General features: G+C 41.4%; 3 protein-coding genes across 5 annotated transcripts; 1 reads left to right on the top strand and 2 right to left on the bottom strand.

The window, feature by feature from the left end:
• Window positions 1–7: 7 nt before the first annotated feature.
• Window positions 8–6,213, bottom strand: LOC127142494 (protein Niban 1). Of its 3 annotated transcripts, none has more exons than XM_051070764.1 (14): window positions 5,604–6,213; window positions 4,870–4,997; window positions 4,590–4,715; window positions 4,347–4,461; window positions 4,068–4,229; window positions 3,844–3,959; window positions 3,421–3,525; window positions 3,162–3,324; window positions 2,877–3,067; window positions 1,893–2,060; window positions 1,672–1,788; window positions 1,422–1,520; window positions 1,228–1,339; window positions 8–1,145 (listed from the first exon to the last, which is right to left on the bottom strand). In XM_051070764.1, the coding sequence occupies exons 1-14, from the start codon at window positions 5,656–5,658 to the stop codon at window positions 841–843; spliced, it is 1,962 nt and encodes a 653-aa protein (XP_050926721.1). In that variant the 5' UTR covers window positions 5,659–6,213; the 3' UTR covers window positions 8–840. The 3 variants fall into 3 exon arrangements, with proteins under 3 accessions (XP_050926721.1, XP_050926722.1, XP_050926723.1); XM_051070765.1 differs by having other exon boundaries at window positions 3,871–3,959; XM_051070766.1 differs by lacking the exon at window positions 1,893–2,060.
• A 2,336-nt stretch (window positions 6,214–8,549) lies between these two features.
• LOC108885419 (E3 ubiquitin-protein ligase TRIM17) lies at window positions 8,550–11,522 on the top strand. Its single transcript, XM_051070285.1, has 5 exons — window positions 8,550–8,852; window positions 10,389–10,484; window positions 10,615–10,851; window positions 10,943–11,169; window positions 11,248–11,522. Exons 1-5 carry the CDS (start codon window positions 8,550–8,552, stop codon window positions 11,309–11,311), a joined length of 927 nt encoding a protein of 308 aa, XP_050926242.1. The 3' UTR covers window positions 11,312–11,522.
• A 1,998-nt stretch (window positions 11,523–13,520) lies between these two features.
• On the bottom strand, window positions 13,521–19,538 carry LOC108885417 (long-chain fatty acid transport protein 1-like). The gene is given in 15 exon segments (XM_018679770.2): window positions 13,521–13,882; window positions 13,964–14,110; window positions 14,227–14,391; window positions 15,003–15,140; window positions 15,235–15,331; window positions 15,333–15,362; window positions 15,862–16,071; window positions 16,264–16,373; window positions 16,821–16,912; window positions 17,367–17,436; window positions 18,056–18,223; window positions 18,403–18,658; window positions 18,803–18,941; window positions 19,065–19,242; window positions 19,310–19,538. Coding segments are annotated over 14 exon segments (1,950 nt in total). The 5' UTR covers window positions 19,235–19,242; window positions 19,310–19,538; the 3' UTR covers window positions 13,521–13,724.
• Window positions 19,539–19,682: the final 144 nt, after the last annotated feature.

Below are 19,682 nucleotides of genomic sequence, written 5' to 3'. Positions count from 1 at the left end.
ATTTGCTGTCCTCCCCTTTAAGAATAGATCCAGCTGTAGTCTATAGGAAGCGGATAGAAAGCCCTGGGCGTGTTCAGTGAGTTCAGTGTACTGCAAGCCTGTTACACTTCTGGAGGATAATAATGAAGTTCAGAAACAAAGAAACTGGCGATTCTCACCGTCAACCTTTCAGCCCAGTCTGCTTGACTTACTTGTGCCCCTCATGACAAGAACTTCAAACAGAGACAGATTTTTTTTCTTGAAAAGGTGATCATAGTATTTAACGAAAAAGATCAAGAAGAACAAGTGAAACTGATTTTTTTCTCATTCCTATCCTTTTAATTATCTTGTGACTCCTGAGGATGAGCATGTCCTGAGGAGTCGGTTGGATACCACTTCATTGTAGTGTTATTGTTTATTTCAAAAATATGTTGAAAAGAAAAGCCTTGCCAAGCAAAACAATGACTATTTGCACAAGTGTGCAAGCAGTATGGCTACTGGACTGTAGGCTCTCATGAGCCAGTATACTACAGAGCAGCTGCTAAATATTATTGCCATTATTTTTCTTATGTAGTCTTTAAAATATCATAAAATAGTGAAAAATGCCAGCCACAAACTATAAAATAACATAGAAGAGGTACAGTTAGGTTATGTGGTTTATGTTTGGTTGTGATCGTTTTTTTTTCTTTGAAATTTGTGATTTGAATAAATAAGCATTTTATGGTTAAAATACCTCTGGATCACACTAAACCAGTTTCATTAATATAGCTAGTTGACACTTAGTTTTTTTCCTATTTACATTGGATCTTTGGTGTGAAAAAGGCTAATAAAATAAATTCAGATGATGGCATGGTGGTGTCCTCAGTGAGGGTTGTGAGCCTGTACTCCAGTCTGTTGCGTGAGATGGACATACTCTCCTGCATCATGCAGTGACAATCCATGGTTTCCAGAATTTTCCAAGTTGGTCAAGGTGTCATCCCGCTCAGACACGGTGCTTGGTGTGAGTGTTTCAGAGCTGCCAGCAGAGGTTTGGCAGAAGTTCTCCCAGCAGTCACCAGGAGGCAGCAGCTCATACGCTGATTCAGGGAAACCAGAGGGGGAGCTGCAGGGATTAATGGGACTGACAGGGAGAGGCACAAACTGCTGTGGCAGGGAGTACCTCATCACTGCAGGGAGAAAAACACACACAGCAGTGAGGTTGTTTTTGCCCAGCCAATGACTAAATAAATGACTCTTCACACACTGTACCTGACTGGATATAAGAGGTCAGGCTGTCTCTCAGGATGGAGTGGAAGATGGTGACAGGGTGGATGAAGAGGGCGTGTTCTGACTTCACCATGGCATCATAACGAGACAAATCCTAAAACCAAGGAAGTAGCCATACAAATGAACACTAAAATAGATAAGATAACATACATATATAAAAATGTAAAGACACATACCTGTCTACCCACACTGTGCATAAATGTCGGCAGTGTTATCTGCAGGATCATGTCAAGAATCAATTGAGATCGAAGAGTCAACAGCTCTTCATCCAGGTGCTGTGTATGAGTAGGTTTTGTTTACAGTACATGCATGTATGTGGAGGACACAGAGATTGTGATTGGTTTCCAGTTCTGTCAGTGACAGCACCATTTTTACAGACTGTGAATAACAGAAGTGTGTTCTTCCTACGCCAACCATGTTACTCACCTTGACTACTTTGTCTTTGACCTTGCAAAGCACCACCATGAGCTGAGTTGAGTCAAAAGAGTAACATGTATATCGAGAGACCAACCTCCAGAACATCACTGCACACAAATCAACCACCTGGTAGAGAGCAAAGAAGAGATGGATGTGAAAGACAGAGTGGTAAGATTTTAAAAATGCCATTATTTAATTTACTGAATACATCAACATGTTTGTTGAAATACTTTGTAGAGAGCGTTCTGAGCTTTGAGTATCAAAGGCCTCCATGTTTCACTGTGGACTCCCCACGTTTCCTGGAGCCATGCACGACCCTCTGAGCTCAGCTCCAGCCTGTCCAGGCACTGCCACAGCCTGCCATCTTCTGGCCCGAGGCCACTAAGAGGCATCAGCACCTCAAACACAAAACATCGTACATACAGCTTCACCAGAGAACATTAAACCATCCTTGATATTTTCTCCACAGTGTATGAGACTGAGCTGCCAGTTTTTTCAGTTCCCATTCAGACACAGCTCTGGGTAAAAGCCTTGGACTTGGTGTATAAATGTTGAACAGATGATAATTTCCACCCTGGTTTTTAGTAGAAGATGGTCGATAAGATTCCAGTGTCTTGAAAAGTATTATTAAAATTTCAACAGAAGGATTACATGATCCTCCATTAAAATGTTTCATGCCTGAGGCTTTGTAAAGCCTTCACATTCCATCACATAGTTATCGAATTGTATAGCTGCCAGACAAATAATGAAGTGGGCTAAAGAAACTATAAAAACACCTCCCCTGTCACCTGAGGGAATTTTTTTTTATCCAAGTTCCTTCCTCTGCTGCCACTTTGTGTGGAAGAAAATCTGCAGCTACCACCTTTGAGTCTAGAGAAGTGCTTTACGGACTTTTTTGGCTTGTGACCATTTAAAATGATCACAGAATTAGTGCCTTAGTGTTGACATCAGTTGTACCCAGTGAGTGATTTTGACTTTTTCTAAAGCCACGAAGAGCTAAGTATTAGACATACCAAAGAAAAAAATGCAAAAATTAGAGAAAAGTCAGAAAAATGACACCCCTATTTTCTGTATGTTTTGTTTTACTTTCTTATCCATTTAAACATTTTGGGACCCCTTCGATTTTTTTTGCCTTGCATTTTACAAAAATATAATGGAAAGTGTGTTAGAGAAATGACACGTTCCACTTTAAATTATAAGACTGTCCATTGTACCTCTTTTTTTATATCTTTAACTGATATGCTCATCGATCCCAGGTCTATGATATCATCACACGTCTCCAGGAAGTATCGCCAGGTAGATGCAAACCCATCATAGATGGGCATGGCCACTTCCTGCAGAGTACGGTCGAGTCTCGGGACGATCGTGTGTAGGAGACACTGTAACATCAGCTCGCATGTGTCATCTAGGGTGAGAGGAGACAGATCAGCAAAGATTATCAGGACAAAGAGTACGACCTCTTTTTACATGTCCTGACATTCGCAGACACAAACAAGCACCTGTGATTGTGTGAGTGATGTGGTCATGCAGCAGACTGGCCTGCTGCAGTCCTGCGGAGATCTGTTTCTCTACATCAGCACGATGAAGTGACAGCTCCTCCTTCAGAGCTGACATCGCAGCTTTTACCTGCTGTTTTGCTGTCTCGTAGACCTCAGACAGCAGCTGGCAGGCATCCATAAATACACACCAAGAGATTAGGGTTTGTTCATTGGTTTACCTAAAATATTTTCTCCATATATATTTGTCCTTTTCACCTACTTTGATCCAAGCTTGCTTCTTCCTTCTGTGATGTACAATAATCCTAGGGAATACATGCTCTTTGAGGTAGGACATCACTTCCTCCATGAGAATGCTCATCAACACCTGAGGAGCAAAGAGAAACAGAAGAAGTAGAAAGATGAGAGAGTAAGTAAATGAGGGGCAACAAGGCCTATCACAGGAAAAGAAGACAGGAACAAGCAAGAATTCACTCACACGTGACAGCATACAACACACAGAGGTGGAAATACCAAACCTTTTGTCTGATAACTGGTAGATAAGGAAAAACAGACCTGTGGTTTAAAACGTACAGAGAAAAGAGAGAGGAGGATTTTTGGGGAGGCAAGGAGGTTTCAAGGATGGGAAAATAAGATGATCAGCAAATGAAAGAGATACCAGATCTCTCGTCTGATGATAGCCCACCTCTATCTCATTGCCCATTGGATGTACCTCTGTTTGACAGCTTTCTCTGAGCCTCTTCAAAAAAGACACGGCATCTAAAAAGGCCCTGGATTCTGGTGAATCTTCACACCAGAGTGCTAAGAGGCAGCAGAAAATCCATATCACATCGATGGTCAGCAAATTAGGTGAAGCATGTGCAAACTTTGACTGGCTCACAATTGGAAACAGTGATTAGAGAACTACACCTGAGCTCTGATGTTGTGTTGCAGCTCGTAGTATGTTGGCCCACCGTGTCTGCTCCTTGTGTGATGCAGTGGCCAGACACACTGGGGCACTGTAAGGGTGCTGTATGAAGACAGGGAACGCTGTGGGGCAATCCCAACACGCCAGTTTACCACCTGATTTACCTGAAGCATGCAGCCATACAGAAGTGCCGTGTGTTTGTTTGTACAGAATCAAACAATAGCTGCAGTGTATACATTCAGACAGGTCAGGCAGATGGAGGCTGTAGTCTAATAGCATACCTGCGATGTGTCTGCACATGTCGTCCACTAACTCACGGTGTTCTTGTATGGAGGTGCAGATCTGACAGCCAGACATAACCAGCTCTGTGTTACACCCCCACCCACACTCAAATATCTGGAACACAAGTCACAAAAAACACACATATACACAAAACACATACACACACACACACACACACACTTGATGATCAGGCTACAGAATAAGAAACACTTGTAGATCAGCTCGTGCTTTTCTGTTTTTACCTCTTTGGCATTACGGCTTTCAACTGTAAAACTGCTGGTAACCTGTAGGTGGCGATGTGTCCAGATCCCACTGAGGCACTGAGGCAAAGTCCCCTCCAACACAATCCCGGTATGCTCAACAACATCCTGAATCACAAGGCCCCAGTTTGATAAAGCTATCGTACACTATTAAAACCATACACTATTAAACTATTAAAACCATACACATAATGCAAAGTTTCATGTTTCTGCAAAAAAGGGCAGATGACTATGAAAAATCAAATATTTTCGATTTTCTTACAAGATGCTGGATCAGAGGACGGGGTTCAGTGGGCTCCACATGTTTGTTCCTCATGTGGGTCAGGAGATTTGAGCTGTAGTGACGTCGATAGAGAGGAGCCAAGTTCTCCATGATGTCAGCAACACGCTCTGTTTGTTCACATAGGGACAGCAGAAGACTATAGATTACAGAGATATAGTACCAGTTTGCTTTGGAATAGAAAGGTGATAAACGAAAGGAAAAAATCTGGAGTAGAGAAACATAACAAATGCCAATGTTTGATGAATATAAAAATTATGCGAATCATATGCCTTTGCCGTCACTACATCTCTATTAAACTGAACCTCTTTTAGAGACTTTGGAGTAACACCAAACTGTAGAATGTGGGAATATGTTGGTTTTCCCATTTAATTTGTCACCAAGCTTTAAGTGAAGTCAGTGACAGTGCACATACAAAGCTTATGTTCTCTGTCTAAATAGCAGCATTCTCTGCCACTGAGCATGAATGACAAAGGACAAAGAGACTGAGATTAAAGGTGAGTGGGACACAAAGGGAGGTAATATGAGAATAAGGTCATTGTTCTTTTGTGTGTGTATGTGTGAAACAACACATAACCCTATGGATCTGAGTTCAAGCAGACCCGGCTAACAGCAACACTTAAGGTAAGACAAAAATGTGACTGGCCTGTTAGTCCAATGATTAGAGCTGCATTCACATACTCAGAAATATTTTACGCTAATTTTGACAGGCTTACCTGAGATGTATCTGTGTTCTTTGGAGTTTAGGTGATAGGTGAGCTTCACTCCCATTCTCCTGTTTCATTTATCCCTCTCCTCTCCTTTATTTCTCACCTCTGCTCCTGTCTTGCACGAACCTCTTGTTTTAATCGGTAGTAACTGTAATTGTCCTCACCCTTTTTTATCACTTTATCCTTCCCCACCTCTTCCTTTACTCGCACGCAATTTCACTGTGTTAGACTCAATAAAACTGATTTATGTTGACAGTCAATACTTGAGACAAACGTGGCAAAACAACTACAAACACCACTGATGCCCTCATACTCAGGTTTATTTTACAGCAACATTAAACAGTGGAATCAGGTCCAGGAACACTATTTCAGAGAGAGAGTGAGGACATGAGAGCTACACCAGAGCTCTGACGTTGTGTTGCAGAATTTTATATGTAAGGCACTTATAGTCACATCATCAGCACATAATGCAAGTAGAAATTACAGACGAACATCAAAAGTAGTGTTCTAGCCCTGAAACAGTGAGTTATCTGATTAAAAGGTAGTTCCAGGGTGTATTTGAAAATGACATGAAAAGTGTCGGTCTCTTTCTCTTTTCAGTTTTCTACATCAAGTTACTCCTCTCATCTTTTTTGTTTCTCTTAGCATACAGCTTGTCATCACCATCGTAAAAAAGCCAAAGCCTCTCTGACCTCTGTCCTCCTCCACCCTCATTGGTTTGACCTCTCTGTCAACATAATGTGGACGGAAGATAAGTTAACAGATGGCTCGAAGTTAAACGTTTTGCTAAATGAGTGTGTGAAGGAGTTTGTCATGTTTTTCATCCCCTCAGGTCACACAGACACCAATACAGTTCACACATCTACCAGCTGACAGGCCGTATGGGCTGATGTGTGAATTGTCACCAACCTGACAGATATGGAGGGACAGTGAAGAGGACACAGGGGAATCGTAGTGCTTCGCCCATCCTCTAGTACATCACCCTCTTATCACCTTGGAGTCAGGCCATAAAATCCATTTTCTGAGCTTGACATGACTAATATTAAGTGGCACAACCCAGAATCAGCTGTTGTAATTGAGCTGACTGATGACAGAGCTGTACAGTCAAGAGAGGAGACAGCCACTCTTAGCAGCAGTACAACAAGGCTTTTAAGTTCACCAAACATAATTTTCTGGAGAGGGAGAGAGAGAGAGAGAGAGAGAGAGAGGAGAGAGAGGCAACACTCAGCTGTCTGAGGATTACTGGAGCTCAGAGTGAGGACAGCAGAGACAGAGAGAAGAGAGTTGACAGAGCAGATCATGCAACACAGAGAGGGCTGTATAGAAAATACATGCAGATGTGATGTGTTTCATCTTGTCTCAGCCAGTGTGTGAGAGGCCATTGCTCAGGCATTTGGCCAAATCAGTCACTACTTCAGTTATGTACTGTAGCAAATAGCCTAGACAGGGATACATCTAAGATGACAGTTAAAGGATAGCTTCACATTTTTTCAAGTCTGTCTTAAAACAATCCTCACGTGCCTGTGTGAACACGAAAATAGTTTTTGTTCACAGGTCCCCACTGAATGCTATTTCAGTGGAGGAAGACAAAATGCACAGTTCTCTTGCTGTAAAAAAAAATGCACGCCAAAGTTTAACCAAATATTAAGCTTTAGCAGCTGCAGTTAAATCAGTTGGGTGCCTTCTGAAGTTTCAGCCTTTTTAGTACAAGATGTATGCCTTTTGCCTTTGCCTCTGCTGGGGCCCTGCTAGGAAACACTGTCCAATGAAACAAAAGTACCACTAAAATGACCACACTTTGGAAGATACCCACTTGATTGAACCAAGGCAGACTGCTGATGCCTCATATTACCTTCAGCTGACTTCAACTGGGCTGACAATGTGTTTTTACACAGAAAAAACTGCAAAAAAAAAAAACTCTTAAACTGCAGTCATGTCAGGAAGGGGCAGTTTCATGGCCAGTATGAACAGCAGGAACGATTATGTCATCACAGTAATGTTGCTTTTAATCTCTCTACTTATCTGTTACACATTGTTGTCTGAACATATCAAACGTTGAGACAGGAAACCTGCTGTTTTATGTTAACTTTGAATCTATCCACAAAGCACCTGACCTATCGTAAATTGAGTAAATAAACAGACTGCATGTGACCACACCCATCATCTGTTTCACTATAGATCATATGATTCAATGAAATCTGACTCACCTGTTAAAACTGATCTGTTCTACATGTGCTCAGGATCTGAGCAGCTCAAAATGTTAAAGGGCAGTGAAAGTGGATCCATTTAACATAACTCAGACTTGGCATTCAGTACTGTACATGAAGTACTGCTGTATGTTTCCAAACTTGCCGACATTCTCACTCTTGCTGTTAAATCCTATAAGAGCTGCTCAAACCTGATATATAATGAACATACAGTAATTTTAAAATCGGGTACTAGAGATGTTAAGTTGGAAAATCTTAAAAGTGTGAAACTGTGCACATTATAGAACTTGTCACTTCACAAAAGTAAACCACAAAATACCACCAGAATCCAGTTACACCTTACTTTTGCTTGCTAAATATGCCATTCAGTGAAAGAGCTGCTACACATGAATGAGGGGAAATAATAGGTGAAGTCATAAAAATGACAAGCAAAGGCACAGGAATGAACTTGGCCTCGGGATGTAAGAATATACCATAAATCACAGGGTTATGAAAGTCAGAGTGCCATGGCAGGATGATATATAGCTACATCTGGTGTGGGCTCTTTGGCTAAGGTTCAAGTTTGAGATGGAGTTTGTAAGCAGATCTACTGTATGTAACTTCAGTGCCTCTCCTGCTGTACACTTCAGCCTCATTTCTACACTGATGTATGGCTACTGCACACACAACACCAACACCAAAACACATGGACACACTGTTCCTCCCCTTTTACCGTCCACACATGTTCCCACTTCTCATCTGTTTCATGCAAAGTCACTACTCAACTCTGACACAAACCACACTGGCTTCATATCTGAAAGCTTTGACCACCAACGGCTCCTCCATGAGCTGCCAATCCCCTCTACCCGAATCCCTTCTTGGAGCAGGGGCCGAAGGCCTTGCCTCACCTCCCTGGTCAGTAGACTCTTCAGAGCGGTGTGAGGAACATGAAGAGAGCCTGTCTGTGTTCTGCTTGGATGACTTGGAGCCTTTATGTAAACAGTGTGCAGCTGCGAGCCATACAGGACATAGGGTTTACCCCTTAACTGAGGCTGCAACTGACTGCAAGGTAGGAAGTGTCACTAAGACTAAGACTCCATAACTTTTTCATTTCACTGAGAACATTAGTTCCACTATTAAGAACATAATTATTTGAGCCAATATAAATGGCTAACTTTTTATTACCTCATTTTTAAATCTTCAGCTGTCATGAGTAAAACTTCCAGAACACATTCTCATTTTCACTTGTATTCCCTTAAAATAAAACAACTATTCTATGATAGCCCCTGTTATAGGTTTATTTGCAGCAGTTCAACCAAAATGATTTCCCTTGTTTCATTTAAGTTACGTTTCGAGCCCTTAAAGCTAAAGAAATGTAGTATTTCATGAGAAAAAAACAAATTATTTGTAAGAAGTTTTTTTACTACACCATTAATCATTTTGTAACCCCTGAAATGTATTTGTGGCTTCTGTTAGGGAACCCCTGAGGTAAAAATTCCTCCACTGAAAGCCACAAACCATCGTGCTGAAGGATCAGATACAGAGCAGTTGGCAGGAATTCACTGTTTCCCTCAAGGAGTCTTCAGCAGGGCAGATGATTGCCAGAAAGAATGCTTGGATGCTGGTTTTCCAGTCAGAGTTGCCCTGCTGCCACAAAGCCAAACCAAACAGCAGTACAAAGACATCAAATAACAACAGAGCTCTCAGCAAATGCTCTTCCAAGATTGGAACCCTTTTTTTTTTTTAAACTAAGACGAAGGGGGCCCTCTCATGACTGTTACCTTTTCATTTACATGTTCGCTGCAACCACAGCAAGAAGATATTTAAACAAGGAGGCACTCAGGCATTTTTTTCATCCTCTGTAAATATTCATTTTCCTTCCATAACAGATGCCGCCTTGTCTTAATCTAAGATTAGTTCAAGCAGAATTTAGAGTGACTTTTAAAGAGGCACGGGGGTGAAAACTAAGCTGGTAATTATTGTTTCTATCCTCGTATCATATCATGCATGTTTAGATCTCACATCACATGAAATGTGACCTACACATATACACACACACTACACCGTTGATGGTGTGTGTTAGGTTCCTGTGAATACTGTAAGTATACAGGGCTGGCTCATGAATATGGTGCAGGAGAACAAACTATATTAGTCTCATATTATTTAGTCAGTGGTGAAAGAAGCATTCAGATCTTTTACTAAAAGTTCACAGTAGTAATTTTACTTGAGCAAAATTATAAGTACCATAATCACTGACTGTATCAACACACTGTACTTTAAGTATCATATTAACATTGTAGCTCACAAAGATGGAACTGATTTTAGCTACTATATTTTCTGTTGTGTAGTTGAATCTGTAATAATGAAACTTCTTTTATAAACTCATCATATGCTTGGGTATAAAATCTGAAAACTAACTGTAGGTGTCATATAAGTGTACCTCAAGTGGATTACAAGTACCTCAAAAATGTACTTGAATACAGTAAATTGAGTAAATGTACCCAGTTACTTCAGATTGCCGAATTTAGTTACAATGTCATGTTCCATTGTGTTCCCACAGTTGCTAATGGAGTGTAATGAAAGTAATTCTCCTTTTGACCACTAGGAGGAGCTCAGAACATTGCTAGATGGGCTGAAGAAAAAGATGATTCACTTTGAGAAAGCCACACAGACCTGTGAACATGCATCCAGATACAACCAGGTAGAACTACTGCCACAAGCTGAAACTTAAAATTAAGTCAGAAATGTTCAGATGCACAGCCAAATGTGTGTTGTTCTAACTCTCCTTTCTTACTATGTCCTCACTCTTTCCTCACTCTCCATTCTTCTAGGCTGAGGCCAAACTCACAGAGGAGCAGATGAAAAAGGAGTTTGAGAGTCTTCACCAGTTTCTTAGAGAGGAGGAAGCAGCCAGGATACTTGAACTCAGGAAGGAACTAAAGGAGAGAAAGAGAGAGGCAGAAGAGCGAACAGACAGATTGAATCAGATGATAAAATCTCTGGAGGAGAAGATCCAACTCATTGAAGAGGAGCTTGATGCAGGCGGAAATGGAGTTGAATTTTTACAGGTACTATTGCTCAAATTATACCCGATTAGTTAGTGAACAGGAATAGATGTTTGTATTTAAAACAATAAACACATAAAAATGTCTTTTACAGCACTACCACCACTCTATGAACAGGTATGTGACCTTTCAATTCATTTTTAATACTCCAGCACCAGCAAGTGTGACTGAGTGTTGGCATGTCTATATTTATTTACCGCAGCACATGGATGAGTCACAGGGAGCCAAAGAAGGTTTGCGGACCTCTAATAGATGTGGCCAAACACCTGGGCAACCTTCTCTATTCTGTCTGGCAGAAGATGAAACACAATGCCCTCTACAGTCAGTGTATTTCCATGCATACTATGTGTTCTTCCTGTTCCCTCCTTCAGTCGTTCAAACCTCCTTTGTATCTTTCAGCTCCTGTGACCCTGGACCCCAGAACAGCTGGCCAGTCTCTGAGGGTGTCTCCTGGATTAGATAGTCTACAGATGGGATCTTCACAGAGGCTTGTGCATAATATGGGTGAGGTTGTCCCTGTCCTGGCCAACCCTGAACGTTTCCATCCTTATTCCTGCATTCTGGCAAGAGAAGGCTTTGACTCAGGAGTGCACTGTTGGGATATTGAGGTATTTATAGAATTACTTATCGGACCGTGAGCGGTTTCATTTTCATACTGATTTTGACTGTCAGGACACACCATCACTGACAATAAAAGTTTATTGATAGTGTTAAATATCGCTGCCTTGCCACACATTTCTTTAAAGGTTCTACATGTAAGTGTTTTGCTCTCACTGCTATTGCCAAACTTAGCATTAATGGCTACATTTACAAGACAAGACTTCCTCATCCTTTCATGTTGGACTGAGAGTAGACTGGACTCACTAATGCTTGGTGATATTACGAGATGAGATGGGCCAGGGCTAGCTGGTAGGCATGCTAACTTCAAGAAATGATAGAAATAGAAGCAAAACAAGAGTTAATATTTGCATTGCTTTCAACCACTACAGACAACTCTCAGTGAGTAAAGGAATCAAGTTTGATTCCGAACTGATTCTGAACGTTTCTTCTAGACTGGTAAATAAACAGCTGTTTATGCTAATGTTGGTTATGTAGTGATAGCAGATACTTACATATAGCACCTTTAATGGTCATAGTTGGGATATCCTTGCCATAAATGTGTTTTGAGCTAAAGCAAATATCAGCCCATGTATAACTTTTTAACTGTCTAATACGGATAATGATCTCAGCCTCAAAAAGTATATACAAGCCACAGGACGTGAGTTCTCTCTTCCATCTACTTCATCTTTCAGTATCTTTCTATTGATTTTAACAGGTTGGTGACACCAATAACTGGACTCTTGGTGTGGCTGCTGAGTCACTATCCAGACATTCAGAGTTTGAGGCCTGTCCAGAGGCAGGACTCTGGTGTATCAGCCTGCGAGACAACAAATACCAAGCTCTGACCACTCCCTCTCAGACCTTAAATTATCGACAACTCGCACCACCTCTACAGGATCCGAGTGAGGCTGGACTGGGATGAGGGGATGCTAGAATTCACAAATACTGATAATGATATGCATCTTTTCACGTTTAGACATCGCTTTGCTGAGAAGGTGTACCCATACTTTGAGAGTATATCTGTGTGTGGGGGCCTTTCTGTGTTGGCACAGAGAGTGAACATTAGTGTGTGGTCGGATTATGTCCCTGTAGAAGACTTTATCTCTGAGGAGGATCAGATGATGAAAAGTGAGTCTTCCACTGAGGGAGACATTATCACGTCCTCAACTGATAGCAACAGCAAGATGTCAAAGTGCCGACATGTAACAGAAGACAAAAACTCAGCAACTTGTTATGTGCAACAGAAGAGAAAAACCAAAAGTCAGAGATTCACCACAAAGGACAAGCTTATTAAATCTAAACCCACTAGAAAGGGAAAGACATCAGACAGAAAACCAGCAGTTGAAAAAGAGAGCAGCAAGACCAGGTTCAATGTGAGCTACCATGTTTCACTGAACAAGGCCCTTAACATCTTCAACAATGAAGATGGATTGTGTTGATAATGTGAATCATTATACTTATGATGAATAACAAGAGCTGGCAGGTAGAATGAATTATAATACACTATGTAAAAGTAAATGTCATCTTTTACATTCAGACATTTGAATTTTTAGCTGTGTCAGTGATATGGCTCTAGTGATGGCAGTGTCAGTCAGCCCATCCCATGTTTCCAATACTTTGGCTTTTAACTGCAAGGGTAATAATGTCCTGTTCAGTCTCAGCTGTTTTGTGTTTAGTGCTAATTAGCAAATCTTAGCATGCAAACACATCAAACTAAGATGATGAATATGGTAAGCATTATACCTGCTAAACATCCACATGTTACCATCATCACTGAGAGCATGTTAACATGCTGACATTAGCATTTAGCTCCAAGAGCTGCTGAGCTGAAAGACAGCCTCACAAAGCTGCAGGCATAGACTGCATACATTTAAGAGTTGATCAGATTTGATTTTGTTTCTAAGGAGTGTTCTGAGAATACACATGAAATATTGATACTTTAAAGTTGCTAAAATTGTGAAAAGATGGAAAACTATTAATGTTGTGTCTTCTGTTCAAATGATTACAGGCTTTACATTTGTATTAATGTATTTTACAGGATATAGAATAAGAAAAAAAAAAACAAAGTATGATACAGTCAGTGTGTGAAAAAATGTATTTATTTTACAGCAAAAAAACAGCAACACATTCATTTATCCGCTATCATCAGTATTTATAGGGATGTAGTTGTTACTAAATCCCTCGAATACATCTGTGTATTTTCTTTCATTCTCTTTTTCCATTGAAATACACATACTATCCTCTTCAGCAGTCTGTATCTTCCTTAGCCTCCTATCTCATAGACACACTTTCCCCTCCATGATGGCATTATGCAGTTCATCAGTAACAGCCTCGTAACACCCAGCACGACTGTTCAGGAAATAAATATTTTCACTCGAATCTTGTAGCTTGAATCCTTCCCTCTGTAGACGCATCTTCTGAATTTTGAATGTACCTAAGGGCAAAAGTTAACTAATAAGTTGACATGTGACTTTTAATGTGTGCACGTCTGAATGTCCTTGAATTGTTGTCTCACCTGTAGTGTCAACAGATGGCATGAGTCGAAGGAAGACGGGGCGTGCGTAGGAGGGCAGGGCTTTCTGTGTAGCAATCAAAAAAGCATTGAGGTCAAACTGACCTCCTGCATGAGCTATTGCTGCCATACCAGCCTTTCCCTCCACACCTGCACACAAACAGACAGACAGACAGGTGATGTAATAACAGAGGACAATATAATAACACCCACATAAAGCAGTTATTACTTTTTCCCATCTTGGCTCTGTCTCGTCTCATCTCTACCTGGTACAGAAACTCCATAGACAGCTACATCAGTGTGTCCCAGCAGGCCACTGAGGACTCCCTCCACCTCTGTGGTGGAAACATTCTCCCCTCGCCAACGAAAGGTGTCGCCGTTGCGGTCTCTGAAATACATGTAGCCATATTCATCCATCACCAGCACATCACCTGAAAGACAGGCAGAGGGAAACAAACAGAGACATATACTTATAGAGCAAGTTCTAGTTCAAAGTCTGTAGTGATGATGATTCACCTGTGCAGTTTCAATTTTGCTTCAGAATGATGGTGATTCACTGTGCTGTCTATTTATGAACAAAAACAGTGTACGAAGTCTTGTGTAAATGTAGCAGTTATGATCTTGATTAAAGATTTATCATGAGTAATGACTAAACTAAAATATGTTTCCTCTGTCCAAAATTGTGTAACACCAGGAGTGTGCCTGTGGGTATTTTTATGTGTGTGTGTGTGTGTGTGTGTGTGTGAATTAGCAAACTCCCTTTCTAGGGATAAGTAGTGTCGTCATCTCCATTAATCATCATTCATTATTTTCCCACTCACAGGGAGATGGAGCCTGTCCAATCACTGAAACTCTCCCAGTTTGTCACAGTGACAGTGAATCACTCTCATTCACTTCAGCAATTTAAAGTCTCCATTTCAGCTGTCTTATAGTTTGTGTCTGCACTGTGGGAAGAAACACATATGAGCATCGAGAAGCTGGAACCCACACAGTCCATCATCATCATTCTGACTGTGTGTTAAAGAGACAGAATGAAGCATGCCTGAGATATAAGCAGAGTCTCCCATTTTGAAGACATTGTGAGCTATTTTCCGATTGGTGGAATCCTGATCTATGTATCCATCAAATCTTCTCAGTGGATCAGTGAGGTTGATACGTCCCACTAACATACCCGGTTCACCTGCAGAGAGTCAGAGATGGGAAGAGAGAACATTTTCTTATACATTCGTAATATATGTTTGCCTATTTGTAGCTTAGTTTAGGTGTGTCCTCACCAGGCAGACAGGGTATACAGAGTCCCTGTGAATCCCTGAGCAGCTCTCCGTTCTCTTCCTGCACCCTAACCAGTCTGATGGGGTAAAAGCTGGGCAGGTATGCGGCTGTTGAAACCGCACGCTCCCACCTGGACATGTGAAAATATGAGACAGGATAAATCTGAAAAAGCTTCTTCTATAATGTATTCTGAAGTCTTTAAAGGTGCTATATGTTTTTGCTATCGCTACATAGCCAGCATTAGCATATCAACTATTTACTTACCGATGGCTATCATTGCATTTGCAAGACAAGAGGTTAGAATACTCCCTCTGAGCAGTGCCACCTCTTCATCCTCTCATATTAGACTGAGGGCAGACTAGACACTACAGTGACTCTATCTCAAAGTGATATTATGCAACAGAGGCTCGCTAGTTAGCATATTAACTTCAATATAAGAAAATAAATGATTGAAATGAAAGCAAAACAAGAGTTAACACGTTTCTCTCCCACCTCTGGGGACAGCCAGACTGATAGACAGACGTAGACTGATAAGTAACCAGCTGTTAATGATAACATTGGCTATGTGGCCAAGCGAGAGCAGAAACTAACAAACAGCACCTTTAAAGATAACATGCACACAAACATACCTTTCCATCTATGTTGATCAGGCTGCAGTTGCACTCAGTGGCACCGTAAAATTCCCCAACTTTTCTGATCCTGAATCTCTGAACAAACTCTTCCCACACGGAGGGACGGAGGCCGTTACCAAAGGCAACACGGACCCGGTGATGTGCCTCAGATGGACGCACTGGCTGGGATAAGAGGTAACGGCAGATTTCACCTATGTACTGGATTACCTAGACATGCACACACAGAGACAAAGGACAGATCAGTGTAACTTTTTTTGAGAGATCAGTCCTATTGATTCAAGAGAATCAATAGGACTGATCTATAGGACTGATCAATAGGATCTATTGTCCTATTGATTCAAGAGAATCAATAGGAACAGTTGTCCTGCTGCTAGACACATTATAGCAGTGAGTACTCACTGTGCAGTTGTGTTTAACACAGTCATCCCAGAAGCGACTGGCTGAGAACTTCCTCCTGATTACAATAGTCGAACCAAAGAGCAAACACTGGCCTACACCCATGATGGTACCTGTAAACACCCTCATGAATGCACACAAACACACACACACACAAACACACACACACACACACACAAATATGACACATATTTACAAACCTAGAGAGATATAATCATACTAGTCAACATATTTAATTATGCGAACAGGAGCAACAGACATAAACTAATAAGACATTTTCAGTAGGTTTAGCCTTATTGTCTTGGGCATCCAAGAAACATCTGTGTCACAACACACAACTTCTCTACATATGAATACACAGTCAAAGTTACAGAAACCACAACACAAAACATTCAACATCAACAACCACACCTGACTCCATGTTCCCTCCAACAGTTCCCCCAGTAAAAGTCAAAGTCCTAGATAATGCACAATGCCCTATCTTTCACTGAATATTCAACAACAGGACTTGTTAGAAACAGGATGAAAAACTGAGGTAGATGACACAGAATGAGGCCTACCTGCAGAGTGATACAGGGGAAGACAGTTGTAAATTATGTCATCACTTCTCAGACCAAATGAATGGAAACCAAAGGCAGCAATGCGAAAATACCTAATGAGAAAAATGAGATAGGCTGAGATTCATTTTCACCATCTGATTAGGAGACACAGATAGTTCTGATTTTAACTGAAACACTTGAAACTGCAACTACAATTCAGTCATTTTAATGTCATCTGACTATAAATGGAGGAATCTCAGCATGTCTGTTTGACAACTGCTCATCCAATCAAATTCATTCAGCTTTGGTCTACTACTGAGGACCCAAGGAAGTGCAATGTTGACTTCCTGTGTTGTTCAATTCCCCTAAACTCAGAGTATAAGAGTTAGCACTTGACACTGACAAATGTGTATGGTAAACTGTCAATTTTGCTAAAACTGTGTAGGCGTTTTTGTTCATCAACATTGCTCTAACTGTTTTTCTATTATGAGTGTCATTCAGAAATGAGCTTCTTCCGTCCCTCCTTCTGCACAGAATCCATTCAGATGAGATCACAGATAAACTCACCGACTGTGCACCACTACAGCTGCCTTCGGCATTCCCGTCGTACCAGAAGTGTAGATGTAAAAGAGTCTGTCTGCAGGGAGAGGGTCATAAAATTGAGGAGCTGAAAAAAAGGGAATCTTCAACATGTTTTTCACCTTCATGCTTTGTCTTTTGTTTATTTGCCTGTCTTTAAAATGTGTGGTATGCACCCAGACTCCCCCAACATGTTCCTGTCTCTCCCTCCATATTCTGTGTGACAGACTGAGCAAGCAAAGACTTGAAGAGTATTAAGTTAGGAATGTCATGTGATAACAAAGATAAAACAATACAGATAAGAAAATCAATAAGAGAAAAGTTAATTCATGAATATATCACTCAGTAATTCTAAAGTGAGTTTGTGAGTGAGTGAAATTTAAAAATGTTAACACATAAAAACACAAATATCTTTCACAGTGTACTTCAATGTATGTGATTCAATACTTCTTTGAAGTGAGTTGATGATTTGTTGGACAGTAATGTGTATGTGCATGCGCTATCCAGTGGATTAAATCTCATAAGGAAACCAGACTGAGTGAAATCTGGCAGCGAACAGTTTACTCTGGCAGGCAAAGACTTGCTGAGAAGAGGTAGATGTTGCAATCAAAACTTTTTAATATTTAACATAAAGGCAATGGGTAAAACAAAACAGCCATACCCACACTCAGTCTCACCGTTAAATTCTTTCCTGAGTGTGTGGTTTGTCCGGTGCTTGGGTGAGCTGGCCAGCAGAGCGTCCAGGCTCTGGACATGGAGGCTACGGAGCTTCACCTCATCCTCCTGCTCACCGCTGCTGAAAAAAGTCATGCTGGGCTCCAGAGAGCTGCTCACCTCTGACACAGCTGGAGGATGACCATGTTACAAATTTATAAATGTGTCAATTTTTGTGTTAAACTTGTAGTCTGATTTAATTTTCTGTTCTGTTATGTATCAAACTCCACTCAACTGCAGTGTGCATACCAGATATCTATCAGTGAATGTCTTCAGTGATATAACCGTACTAACAGCATCTCTGTCCTACCTTCAGTCAACTCAGTCCCAAACACCATGGCCCGAGCACCAGACACACTGACACAGTGCAGCAGTGAGTGCTGTCGAAGGTTATAGTTGATGAGGGCAGCCTCGACGCCGATCATAGCGAAACCCAACCACAGAGCCACAAGTAAAGGCTGGCTTTCCATGTACAAGGCCACCACATCGCCCTCAGCCCAGCCTTGTGTCAACCCCCAGTGAGCCACAGCATGACATCGCTCCTGTAGCTCCCTGAAACTCCAAACCTGGAATAAAAGAAATGAGGAAATGCAGTTTGTTTTAACAGCAATACGTCTGATAGTAGGGTCGGTGATTGTGTTTTATTTCCATCTCAGTGAGGGTGCTGACACTTGGTTCTGAATTTATTTCTGACTTGTACATGTCCTCACCTCCCCTGTGGCCTCATAGATCAAGGCAGGTTTGTCTGGGTGCCTTGTCACCGTCTGGGCAAACAGGGCAGGGATAGTGCTTCTATTTCGCAGGTTACGGTACATAGACAACCTCACTCGCAATATAACGACCAGACACCTTTTAGATAGACGAGAGTGGAAGTTAAAAATAGGACTGGTGTAGAAAGCAGCATGGCAGATGAGCAAGTGTCAAATATGACAATAGGAGAAAAGCACATGCACATCCTCTCAAACTACTTACATTAGGTCTCTTTTGATGGTGTGTAGAGCTACATAAATGAACTTCCAGGAACCTCTCCAGGCCATACAGAGCCCCAGCCCTGCCAACAGGCTGCAGAGCCAGGGGAGGGATAGCAACTTCACAGCCCCAAAAACACTGAGGCAAACTATGACCCCACTCATCAGATTCATAATGTGGTCTGTGGGGATACAAACAGTGACTTCATGCACCAATACAAACATAATACATAGCATTATGATTCTTACCTGTGCAGGAACTTTAATCCTCAACCACCAAGAAAAGAAGAAAAGTGTTAATAGCAGCAGTGTGCTCTGAGGCTCCTTCACAGGTCCTGAGAAATGTCAGATTAACTTTTAAGTCGAGCCACAGTGAGACTAGCAGCTCAGGCGAGCTGTCAGATGTTTGCAGAACGCTCGCCAGAGGTAAAATGCTTGTTATGCGGCTGCTCACAGCACAGAGCAGGTTACAACTCATTAACTGCTGCGTCAGTGTTGTACTGCTATGGTGTTAGTCCAAGCCAGAGAGTGATTCATCAGCTCAGGGGCATAATGTCATGAAGTCTGGGTTATATAGAATTAAGAATGTCTGATTTAAAGGAAAAAATAATTGTTCATTGAG

Source organism: Lates calcarifer, linkage group LG5 (assembly GCF_001640805.2).
Source record: "Lates calcarifer isolate ASB-BC8 linkage group LG5, TLL_Latcal_v3, whole genome shotgun sequence".
NCBI lineage: Eukaryota > Metazoa > Chordata > Actinopteri > Centropomidae > Lates > Lates calcarifer.
Note: the sequence above shows the minus strand (reverse complement) of the source record. Positions and strands in the feature narration are given on the sequence as shown.